This window comes from Medicago sativa, chromosome 2, assembly GCF_051527215.1.
Source record: "Medicago sativa cultivar Bolivia chromosome 2, Bolivia_mono, whole genome shotgun sequence".
Taxonomy (NCBI): domain Eukaryota; kingdom Viridiplantae; phylum Streptophyta; class Magnoliopsida; order Fabales; family Fabaceae; genus Medicago; species Medicago sativa.
In genome coordinates, this window is record NC_140750.1 from 75,139,738 (window position 1) to 75,153,075 (window position 13,338).

The following is a 13,338-nucleotide window of genomic DNA, read 5'->3' on the forward strand; positions in this document are numbered from 1 at the left end:
TCTTTTTTATTTGATCTTCACTAACTTGTTTCGGTGTGCCGGTTCTCTAAATTTCACGAATTACAATAGAATTGTGTGACTAATTTAAAATAGAATATTAAATTATGTGACTAATTTACCTTTCCGGTGGAGAAGTTGATGTGAAGCCGTAATCCTCCGAGAGAAAGTGGGACGCTTACCGTAAAAAAGAGAAAAGTGGGACGCTAAAAGAAGGAAAAGTTAGTGAGTGAAGAAATACGGCGAGGAGAAGGAAATCGGGATTGAATCAATTATAAATATATGAAAGGGACTTGGGAAGCAAGGAATTGGAATGTCGGTTCAAAAATAAAACCAAATATTTTATAATTAATTCAAATAATTTATATTATGCATGGAAGGATCTTCAAGCTTTTTATTTTTTAATTAATATTGAATTTTTTTAAGGATTAAATAATGTTGAATAATGATCATTAAATATCAGGTTGAATATGTTTTAATCGTTCTAAAATCTAAATATCTCAAATTTCTACTTTAGTATAAAAACTTTCTTCGATAGTTTTCCCCTTTAAATATTATGTTTACTATTTTAGTCCTGTTCTTTTCTATTAAATCTTACGTTTTATGTTATTAATGACTTTGATTATGACATATAATTGATAAGACCTTAAAATATCATTAGTTTAATAATTTACTAACTATTTAATGTTTAACTATTATTAATTTATATATAATTTCAAATTAAAGATTAAATTGTTAAATTAATAAAATAATGATATTTTATAGACTTTTTTTTAGAAAAGATATTTTATAGACTTATAAACGATATGTCATAAAAAAAATCGGTTGAAACAAGCAACATGAACTTTTATAATATAAAAAAAGGCTAAAATTTAAAATAGAATATTTAAAAGAATCAACAATCGAAGAAAATATTTAGAGAATGTAAACAAAAAAAAATGATATATTTAGTAGGATTAGAAACATATATATTTTTAAAAAAAAAAACGTATTTTTTTTATAGGCCAAGAGCAAAATGACATCAAAAAGTATAATGTCCAACAAAGTTGGTACCCTACCCTACTCTGTTGTCAATTGCTCATATATATTATTAAAAAAAAGGAAAAATTACAGGAAAAACTGGGTGGACATAAAATTTGACCCAATCAACAACCTTGACGGGCAAAACCAAAAAATAAAATATCCACAAAGTGGATCCAACCCTGAACATTTTTAACAATTAAGCTCGGGTCTAAAGTTTGGCGAATGAACCGATCGTCAACGCGAAATCGGATCACGTACCATCAACTCCCTCCAACGAAGACATCAAGCTTTGACGACTCTTTCGAGTCCATGCTGTACCACAGACAAATGCTTGAAAATATGGGTGGGTTCGACCGCCAACATGGTAATTAACGAATTCACGCGCACCAACTGATTAACTGATTAATTAGCCATTTCTGGCCCACATCAAACAAACATACAAACACAGCCGAGGCACATTGAGGATGACATATGAACTCGACTGCCAACACAGGTGACGAATATCGCACACCCACAATTTACTGTGACAAACCACGCAAATTCACAGCCATTTCTAGCCACACAATCCAAAATCGATCCCGAGACCGAATCAAATTTTTTTTAAAAACGGCAACAACCCAAAGCAGTACAATCCTTTGACGCGGTAGGTGCAAAACTGAATAGTGAAAACCTGCACAGAACAACCGAACCGACAGAGAGACAAACCCAGATCTGGAACAACCGTCCCACCATCGTCACCCACCACGACCCTTTGACAGAACCGACCACCACAACGACATCGGTTGTAGTTTTAAGAAAACAGATCCGGTCTATACAAACCAGATACGGAAACCACGCACAAGACCACCGAGAAGCCACCAGCGGATCTAGCGTCTAGTGGTGGTGCGGAGCAGAGAGGCACTCCTTGTAAGTGAGCTCTTTCAAATCATATAAACCTTCAAAAATTATATTTGAAGAATTCATATAAACCTCCTCATTATAGAGGGGTAACTTTTGTGATTTTATGTATAATAGCACTAGTAGGGCTACCTGTACACCCAATAAAATAAATACACTTCATTGCATAGTGACAAATAAATTTAAGAAAAATCACAAGAAACAACACAACACTTCCAACTATTTTTTTTCTCAAAACTGATCAACCAAACTCTAATTTCAATAAATTTAAGGAAGCCAAAAGAAGAAATTGCAAGTCAAAAAAGACACTTTTTAAGCTTTTTATGCACTGATTACACAACTTTCAATGCAAAAATTATTATATTTGCTCCCTTAACCAGTGCCCCGGGGGCATTGGTTAACATTTCCCTTTCAATAAACAGTCAAGTTTATTCTTTCTGTTGATATGGAATGACCTAAAAAGTAAATAATTTAAATCTTGTTAAGTAATTAGTCAATAGTCATTACAATGTTTAATGTTGTTATGAATGATTCATAGTTTGTTTGAATCAATTAACAAAAAGAAGAATTTTATAAATCTCCCAGACCTTAGGGAATGAATGTTTTTTTTTTTGTCTAGAGTGAATGAGTGTCTTATTCATGAAAGAAAAGATAAAAACACAATTAATATATCATTAATCTTATATTAAAAAATCAAGTTTGAATATTGGAAAAATCACACACAATTGAATTTCTCTCATTCTCAGAAATTAAACATGACCATTGGAGTCATACATATCAATCACAAAAAACAATGTCAACTACATACATGTACCATAGATATATCCTACAAAAAAAATGCATATCTCGCACATTTTTCATGTATTATATATGAATTTTTAAGTCATGAATGTCATGTGAGTATGAATATTATATATATTAGTAGTATAAAGTGATTGTAAATTTTAACATCTATTGTGTTTATGTATTGTGTATCTATTATCTATCAAACTACTATTTTTTTATTAAAATAATGACATAAAATTTGTAATGTTATATTATTTCATGCAGACATTATAAATTACAGGCCCGTTTGGATTGACTTATTTTTAAGCTTATGAAAAACAAATTATACAAATAAATAAGATTTTATGTATTATTCATAAGTTTGTCTATGAAAAAACAGCTTATCAAGATAAAAAATTTGTTAGTGAAAATTTATGAATTAACATAAAAGCTTATTTATTTGCATAAGCTATTTTTCATAAGCTAAAAAAATAAGTCAATCCAAATAGACCCTGTGTCGGTTAGCAATTTAAAATTTGGCAAAGGGCATCAATAACATTATTCAAAAAAAAAAAAAAAACATTACTTATTTATTTGGCCTTTTGTTTGTCTTCATCTATTCTTTTGTATTTTCTTCTTTTACCTTTCTAATATTTCTTCTACATATATAATAGGAGTCAGGATCCGTTGACAACAAATGTCAACCCTTAGTTTGACAGCAAATTTCAACCGTCAATTCTTTTCAAACCTTAATTCACATGATTGCATACTCATTTTTCACATCGGCTGTCAACACACAGCAAAGTTCGAATGACAATCGATGAATCACATTTATTCTCTTTATCACCAATATCAAATTCTCAATTACGCTATATCTTTATTCATATTTATACCCAACAAAGATAATCAGCTCAAATAGAAGAAGAGACACATATTTCCTTGTTGGCGGAGAGCAAAGAAGTTGAAACAAGAGTTTCTAAGAGGACGCCACGATACGGTTTAAGAAGAAGTAACGGAAGCACATAAACTAAGTTAAAGTTTTTTGAAATTTCACACTTCTATATACGAATGAAACTTAGGGTTCAAGACATTTATAGAAGAGTGAGATATGTTAGATTCAAACATCCAATAAAGTCGGTTAAAAAACATACAAGACAACTCTTATTATATTTTTTTATGATATTGTTTGTTCGATGTAGATAATCAATTAAAGTAATTTACATCATACCATGAAAAATCTTAGCCCTATGCTGGGAATCAAGTTTATTAAGTGAATTGAATAATGATGAATGAATATGAAGAAAAATAAATAAATAAATTTTGTTGTGAAAAACATCCATCTCTTTTTATGTATTTTTTTTGTTTATGTGTTCAGCTGTTAGCGTAAACTAAAAATAGCATAATGATTAGTAATTACGTTTTAAAATGAATAAGTGAAGTGTTTGTGGTTCGAACTTCAACCCCTGCATATAACAATGCATTATCTTTGACAACTGAGCTACGCTCACGGGGACATCATAACATATTTTATAGTGACACAAATTTTTTTTTTGAAGAGGCTAAAATGAGATATATTACCACGGAAAAAGGTCATCCCTAGCACAAGGAGTGCCAGAGAAGAACACCAAAGTAACAAGAGTATTTACAATGCCAAAGCAAAAAAGCAAAAAACTAAAGCAAGCAAATAACGATTAACCGATGCCCAAGATGGTGTAGGGACTAAGCCACCAGCCATGGTAATTGAAGGGAAGAGAAGGAAATTTCTCCTTCAACCACATGAAAGTGAGCGACATAATTTTGTCAACCACCTGAACTATAGTGCATTCTTTGCCTTTAAATAATCTGTTATTTCTTTCTTTCCAAATATCTCACGCTGTTGCAAACCAAAGAACCTGTAGAATTGATCGGCGAGCCTTTGTGGTCCACCAACGAAAATGAATTGATTGAAATGATCCCCTACACATGAAGGAACCACAGTCGACAAGCGCATCCACCCATAAACAATATGCCAAGCTGAATCGAAACAATGACAATGTAAAAACAAATGTGAAGCGGTTTCGTCAGAGCCACAACCAGCCACATACAACTGGGAATCAATAGGAATAACCCCACGTCTAAGCAAATTATCCTTTGTCGGCAGCCTGTCACGAAACAATCGCCAAGCCAACAGACCGACCTTCAGAGGGACATATTTATTCCAAATAGAAGACACCGCCGCTGTAGAAGCTGAAGGAGGTTGCACAGTGAGCACATTGTATGCACTACGAACAGAAAAGACATTAGATGTTTCCAAATTCCAAAGCCACCTGTCAATTTTATCAGCTTGCAAAGTCACAATGTGAAGTAATAAAATAAGTTCCCCCAACAACTCCTCCTCCCACGCAAACAACCTCTGCCTCCACCTCCTCGCCTGAACCTCAACCCCCACCCTAACTAACACATACCAGCCACTGACTCCTCCTGACACAACGACAGGTCAAATAATCTAGGAAACCTAACACGCAGAGACACTTCACCCACCCACACATCCGACCAAAACCAAGTATTCTCCCCATTACCAACACCGCAATGAACATTATCCCTAAACCACTCCTCCCTACTCAACACCTGTATGTCACGCCACCACGTAGATGAGTAGCGCCCCCCACCCCGCAACCGCCCCTATGACAAGCCATACCGCGCTGGCAGCACCCTAAACCACATACTCTCCCTCTTCACCAACATCCGTCAACCCGCATACCCGCATAGCTCAAATATTACCCTATGACTTCTCACCCAAAATAAGAGTGTCGTCCTCAAACTGAAGATGAGACACTACAATAGGGGCGCTACTACCCATCTTATAACTAGCAAATAAATTATTGTCTGACAAAGATTTCATCAACACATTGAATCCTTCTGCAACCAAAAGAAATAGGAAAGGAGAAAGAGGGTCACCCTGCCTCAATCCCCTCCCTAAAGAGAATTCATCCGTCGGAGAGCCATTGACCAAAACAGAAGCGGTAGCCGTCTCAGTGCATTCTTTTATCCATTTCCTCCAAAAAGACGGAAACCCCATTTTCAGCATCACATCTTGTAAAAAAACCCGAGTCAATAGAATTATATGCCTTTTCGAAATCCACCTTGAACCGTAAAAGCTCCTTCTTGTGTCTATTAGCTTCATCAACTATCTCATTGGCCACCAGAATCCCATCAAGAATCTGACAGCCTTTAATAAAAGCGGGTTGAGAGTCCGAAATAACAGAGGGAATCGCAATCCAAAGTATATTAGCTAGCACCTTTGCCAAAATTTTATACATGTTTCCCACCAAAGAAATAGGGCAGAAATCATTCAAACATTGAGGATTGTTGACCTTCGGAATAAGAGCAATAAAAGTACTATTTATCCCTTTAGACAATTTCTGATTTGTAAAAAACGCAACACATTGTCTTTCAAAATGTCCTAAATTTTTTTAATGAAGCTAAAAGATATACCATCAGGCCCAGGACACTTGAAATTGTCACAATCCCACACCGCTGCCTTCACTTCATCAACTGAAAAAAGCTTGATCAAACCAGCCCCCTTTCCATGAGACAAAATGCGGAAATGCACGTTATCCATAGAGGGGGGCACAACACCACTCGGACGAAAATGGGTAGGGAAATGGGAGAACACAGCATTGCGAACATTACTGACACCTTCAACCAACACCCCCATTCACCAAAAAGAAAGGAATAGCATTTCGACGTTTTCGACTGGACATAACACCATGAAAAAACTTGGAATTTGCATCCCCTTCACGCAGCCATTGCATCCTCGACTGTTGGCAACAAATACTAGAATTCAAAGGCGATAATGAAAACAACTCCTCGGTAAACCCATGAAGATCCTCGACCTCCTCCTCAGGTAAAGTAACTGATTCACCCTTTAAATCAAAAGGTGAAATTTTATCTTTCAGAGACAATATTTTGGCAGGTAAATTTTGTGCATGAGTCTGATGCCACTCCCTCAACGCCATCTTTATCAGTTTTAATTTCTCTTTCAGTACATAACCACCCCATCCATCAACCTGTAAAGAGTTCCATCTGTCGCGCACAAAAGTATGGTAACCTGGAGGATTCTCCCAACACTTTAACATCCGCAACGGCCTCGGACCCCAATTCTCATCATCCACAGTAAGAACCAATGGGCAATGATCTGACAACCCACGAGCCGTCGCCATCTGAAAACAATTTGGTCATGTCAAGCACCAACTTTCTGATAATAAAAACCGATCAAGGTGACTCATAGACCCCTCGTCCCTCGAAACCACGTAAATCGACTGCCCCAGAGAGGGAGGTCAACCAAAACATTTCCTTCAAAAAAAAAGATTAAAAGGAGCACTTCCTGTTTGACTTGACCTACTACCCAAACACCGTCTTTCATTCATACTACAGACTGCATTAAAATCACCACAAACACAAACATTTTGGCTAGCAAGAGAATTTAATGTGATTGAAATATTATTCTAGAGAGCCTCTTGACGGATGACATCACAAGGGGCATAAACATTAAATAAAACAAAGTGTTCTTCTGTCTTCACAAAACGACCCAAAATCACCAAAGTATGCTCAAAAGACATAGACGACCACACCTCAACCTCATTTCTATCCCAAATTGTGACTAAACCACCTTACGCACCAATCGACGGTTGAAAAGAAAAATCAACATTAACATCACCCCAAATCGAACGACAAATATTAACATCAAACAAGGGTAACTTCATTTTTTTAATACAAAGAATGAAAGGTTGTTTCTCCCTCACCAACTGACACACCTCCCTCCTTTTTTCAAAACCACCTAGACCCATAACATTCCAGGACACTATCTTCATGACTCACACTGAACACCACAACAACTCCATCCCCCCCACCACCAAACAAACCTCACGGCCTAATCCCCTCTCCCTCCTCCCTCTGAATTTTTTCTTCCCACCCCAGACAACACATCAAACATGTTATTTTTATCACCAGAAAATTTAATACCCACAGTTTTCCCAATCTCAAAAACATAATCAGAAATCACCTTTTTATTACCATGAAGAACAAGCCAGTTTTCCCAATCATTATTAACTGAAGGCTGCGAATCACAAAGAGAAGACCCTTCGACTAAATTTACCTTAACCTTGGAAGCATTAGAAACCACCCTGCGATGTTTCATTGTTCTACGCAAAGCACGAAGAACCTCTTTACGGTCTTTATCTGAAAGTCTAGCAATACTCTTTAAGCTTTGAGCACAATGACGGAGATAGCCACTACCCTTCTTCTTAGTAACTCTAGGTGCCTCTTGTGAAGAAGAATTACCATTAACTTTAGACTTCGATTTTGAAGGAACATCAGTGACTTCACGCCTGTGTCTGCTAACCCAATCCAAACTCTACGGACCTGAAGGTGTCAAACAATCCCGACCCGGAGGACAAGTACGTTTAACCACTCTCTTCTCAAACAAATCCATAGACTTGCGAGCCTTCCCACCATCATGTGACTGCCCTGAAGTAGTACCTTCCTTCAAATTCAATGTGGTTGACATACCTTGAGGCTGACATGTGGCCGAAAGTGATTTGGAAGTAGAATTCTTCACCTCTACCACGTCACTTTTAAAAGAAGGGGAATGAACCTGCTGCCCAATGTCATCCTCCTTCCAATCTTCAGAGAGATGATGCAAAAGAGCATCCACTTCCCCACGATCAATACCATCAACATGTTCATCAGGCATACTGGAATGAGCATCATCTTGATTCTCCTCTTCATCAAATAAACAAGCATCCTCACCCAGTGAAAAACCCCATTCTTCAATAATTTGAAAATAAAAAAGAACGCCATCTATGATAACTTGAACCCATGTATGAAGAATATCCAAGGATGTAGTTAACAATAACACTCGGGCATAATCAAAACGATCTTTGTCCAAAGTAATATCATCAACTACTTTAATTTCGTTTTTTAAAATGGTTTAATTCATATAACTACTTTTGAATCATATCATTGAAGCGAACTTCACTTCACCCTATGGCATATATATATATATATATATATATATATATATATATATATATATATATATATGGGTTATGTTACAAGCCACCCTTTGGTGGTGTCTTTTATCAAGTCGCACCTCAAGGTGTGATTTTCACTTTTTAGTTATAACTTTGATAAAAGACACCTTCATAAAAAGTAGTTGGTGTCTTTTAACAAATGCTCATAGAGTAACTTGATAAAAGACACCTTCATAAAAAGTGTCTTCTATCATAACCCATATATATATATATATATATATATATATATATATATATATATATATATATATATATATATATATATATATATATATATATATAGGACATATCAAGTGAGAGGACATCTTATAATGAAAGATGAGAGTGTTAAGTTATAACCATTGGATTAAATCTAACGTATTAGATCTTATTCCTTATGCTGCACCTTGTCCCCAAAATTTATCCTCGCATGTGTGTTTGACTTCTCAGTACCGCTCTCTCTTCTCCCAACATTTTTGGAGTGTAAAAACTTAACGTAATAAACTTATAAAATTAATTTTGGAGTGCAAAATATCTAACAATATTTGTGTCTTTCTTAATTATTTGTTTTTACAAGTATCTATTTTCTTAATTATTATATATTATTTTTATAATTGTATACTTTAATGTTTTAATAGTATGAAAAGTAATTATTATTTAAATAAAAGTATTTTTTTCATTAAAAAATTAATTATTATAGATTTTAAAAAATAAGTTTCTTAATTTTTAAAAATGATTTTCAAACATGATGTAACACGTTAGTGATTGGATGTTAATGTAAAAATAATTTACACTGATAATGCATATTCTTTAATCTCATTTACAAAATGATTTAATTCATAATTATTTTTGAAGTTATGTACATGGTTATGATGTATTAAGAATATAAAATTTTTTACATGGTCAATTTATCACTATTAAACTGCTTTTAAAAATGATAAACAAATTGGTTTGGTTCTTCGGTGGTTTGGTTCAAATTTTGTGAGGAAGATTTGTAAAATAACAACAACAAAAAACAAACAAAATTTATTAATTTAATTGGTTCTATCTTTTCTCTAAAATTGAAATAAACTAATGAACATATACATCAGTGAGAAAAAGAATAATTGAAAAGTATCAATAATGATTGAGCTCCATGAACTAATAAGTTCTAAAATTATGTAAAATATCTCTTTTATCTTTACTAGTATAAGAAATTTATGGATTCAAGCTAGAACGAAATATATAGCTAAAAATGTGTATCAAATATGTAGGAAAAAAAATGGAAAAAAAAGGGTCTATTTCATTCAAGAACTTAATGTCAATTTATCAAACAATGTTAACAAAACAGTTTCAAATCCAAGGGATCACTTTCATAGCAAAAAGGAATTGCACAACAAAAATTCTCCGGTAACAACACAATATTACTTGACTGTGTATTCAAAAGCACTAAACAAATCAACCAGTGGTTTTCTGAGGCTTCTTCCACAAGACACCGATCTTCTTCAACACATTCCCATTTTTATTTCTTTGCAAATCACTCAAATCATCAATCTCATCATAAAAGTTCAAGTGCTTATTCTTCATCACATTATTGTTGTAATTGTTGTCCATAGACATCGATCTCTCAGCGATCTTTCCATTGTTCCCCGCTGAAAACATAGCAGCAGCTGCTTCTGCAGCCTTCCTCCACTGATCACATTGCACTTTGATTCTTTTCAATTCATCTTCTTTTTCCGTATTTGCCACTTGTGCAGCTTCCAACTGCTCAGCCAGCCTCGCCATCTTACTACTGCTCTTCTCTGCCTCCTCCATCATTATCTTCAATTTAGCAATAGCATTGCGTTCTGCAGCCTTAGCCGCCCCTATTTCGGCTGCAACTTCCTCTTTCATTATGCCATCAAGTGTGAATGTGAACCTCTTGTTGATTTCCAACTTCAGCATTTCATTTTCTTCTGATATGCTTTGCAATGTTGTCTCCTTATCCATCATTTCACCCTTCAATGCCGTTACATATTCGTCTAACCTTTGAAGTTCCTTCTTAAATTCTTGTTCTTTTTTCGATGACAGTGACACACTTTTTTCAAGCTTCGAATTCAACCTCTCATTCTCATCCACAATACCTTGCAACTCATTTTCCTTATCCATCAGTTTCTCTTTCAACTCCTCAATTTCGGCCTTCTTTCTTTCCAATTCGGACTCCCTCTGACTCAATTCTGATTTTACCCGTTCAATCAACTCATAGGCACTCCTAATCTTCACTGTGTTCTGAATCTGTTCTTCTTGGAATTTAATCTCGGCAATCTCAATCGACGACCTAAGTAGTTCAACCTCAGACCTCAAAGAACGAAACTCGATTTCAATGTGATTAGTACTATCATTCTTTTCCAATCTTTCAAATTCCATTTCCAAATTTCTGTCATGTGCAAGGCTTGGCTCAAGTTTGCTTACATGCACAGATTTTGCAGCATCAGCTCTCAACAACTCGACAGTTCTTTTCGCTGCCTCAAGTTGTCGCAAAGTCTCGTTCACTAAAGGTTGAGCCTGATTTGACTCTTTGCAATCTCGGAGCTGGTTTTTCATGTTTTTCACAGGAGAAAGTGATTTTGATAACTTGCGCTTCAAGTTTTGTAGTTCTGTGTCTGTTGATTCTGCTATTTGAGTATGTGCTTTCTCACTATCCGCTATCAATTCAAATTGAACCTTGGCTTCTTGCTGAGCTTGCTTATTGCATGATTCAGACACGTTAAGCTGGTCTATAACCTTCTTCATATCCTCTTTCAGTTGAAAATTTTGAGTATCCAGGTCATGTATTCTGCTGCGCTAGGGCGTTTTCTCTAAAGCAACAAAATCATAAATTGATTAGAATTCTGAACACATTTCAAGAATTTGGGTCATTTTTACAGAATCCTTTAAAACTTAAATGAAACCCTTTCATATCTAACTGCTAATGTCCATTTGCGCTAAAATTTTTAGGGCACTTGTGATTAGACTTTCCATTAACATAGTTTCAGGTAGGTTTATCAGTAGTTACACAAAAATAGTTAATGTAAATTGAAACTAAAGCCAATTCCAAGCCTTCAAGTATTCAGTTAATACCACTTTTCAAAGTCTTGAAAGGAAGTCAAAATAAAGCAAATGGGAACACTATAAATTTTTAAAATGATGTACACAATAATTTGTAAACGTAATGTAATTCATAAGAATATATCTTAAATATAGTATAATTTTTGCATATAAATTCTAAATTGTAATTTGAAGAAATTTTGGAGTTGGTTGCACAACATATGGGGAAAGACGTCTATTCTTAAAAACAGAAAAAGAAAGGAAAAAAACTCATAAGAGTGATCAAGTATCAAAGAATGTATTAGTCCATAGGATTTCTAAAATGACCAGATATATGAAAATACTCTGTAATCCCAACGAGGAATCAAAGGAAAAATAAAATTCTGTCCCATTTGGCACAAATGAATCCTAATTATACTGGTAAGTGCTAACATTCAAACAAAGTAACATTCAAATTAACCTTAAAACCCTGCAAAAAAAAAAAAATCAAAGATCCAATTTGATCCTCGCAAAAATAAACTCAATTTTCATAAAGAAATTGTCCCAATAACAGCACGAAGTAACATGATTGGCTACCTAACAACTATATCCTGCCAAAGTCAAAGATTAGAGCGGTTGGCTTAACACAAGGCATTTCTCGCGATTCAAGCAGTTCGTTGCATATAGCAGTGCTGTTTTCAAAATCATGACATGATGAACAGAACATCTGTAAGAAGTGTTAACGGTAAATGTGTACAAAAATTCAATTTTCAAAATTGGTCCCAGAATTTTGTAAAGGATCACACTGAGACTTCACTCAAAAATTAAAAGATATAGACAACAAAAATAAAATATACAAATAAATCACGTTTTGCATTTATAAACAAGGGAAATTATGTTTTCATGTTTCTCATTGTTTCTTGAATCATAATAAATATAAATAAAAAATTGAAATAAAAATATAAGAGAAGCTGAAATAAACAACTAGTATATGATAGAAAAACATGATACGAGGAAAAATCACAGAATATAATGACACTATACCTCAGGTGTCGTGTTTCTGGGTGATCTACGGATGGTGAATATGGAATTTCTGGGGTTTGATGATGTTTTATGAAGTTGGTTCAATGCAGTGTTAGTGTCTAGATGATGGCACACACCCTGAGTTTGAGGCACTTTAGATGAACATGTTCTGAAATAATCAAATTATGTGATGTAATGTGAACAAAAGAAAAAATTTCGGTGAATAACGGAAACAAGTACAGTATTCTATTAGTAGCAACAATAAAGACCTGTAATAAGTGGTTCACCATTTATATTAAAGCAAAAGCAGTGGTGTCTTTAAATCACTTTGAAATTTGAACCGAGCAACTCAATACAGATGCTTTTATGTTTCATGTATTTGAAATGTCGATAGTCGTTTGATCAAGATCATATGATCTATATTCAAGCTTGATATTTTAAATCATAAATCAAAAATGAAAATACACATTTTAATGGAGCGTTTGATCTTAATCAGACGGTTGAGGATATTCTTACTGCGTGGATGCGGGGAATTTCCGAATGCAGATAATCTGAT

At 34.5% G+C, this 13,338-nt stretch overlaps 1 protein-coding gene and 2 pseudogenes across 2 annotated transcripts; all 3 read right to left on the minus strand.

Moving 5' to 3' along the window:
* Positions 1 to 4,373: 4,373 nt before the first annotated feature.
* LOC146950727 (uncharacterized) lies at positions 4,374 to 5,521 on the minus strand (annotated as a pseudogene).
* An 841-nt stretch (positions 5,522 to 6,362) lies between these two features.
* On the minus strand, positions 6,363 to 6,884 carry LOC146950728 (uncharacterized). Its single transcript, XM_085748666.1, has one exon. The coding sequence runs from the start codon at positions 6,882 to 6,884 to the stop codon at positions 6,363 to 6,365; it is 522 nt and encodes a 173-aa protein (XP_085604792.1).
* Positions 6,885 to 10,015: 3,131 nt separating this feature from the next.
* On the minus strand, positions 10,016 to 13,069 carry LOC146950729 (interactor of constitutive active ROPs 3 pseudogene; annotated as a pseudogene). Its single transcript, XR_015027681.1, has 2 exons — positions 12,804 to 13,069; positions 10,016 to 11,551 (listed from the first exon to the last, which is right to left on the minus strand). The product of XR_015027681.1 is annotated as an interactor of constitutive active ROPs 3 pseudogene (transcript).
* Positions 13,070 to 13,338: the final 269 nt, after the last annotated feature.

Coding starts and splice junctions, on each gene's coding strand:
- LOC146950728 (XM_085748666.1), bottom strand. CDS start 6,884: ATGGCGACGGCTCGTGGGTTGTCAGATCATTGCCCATTGGTTCTTACT.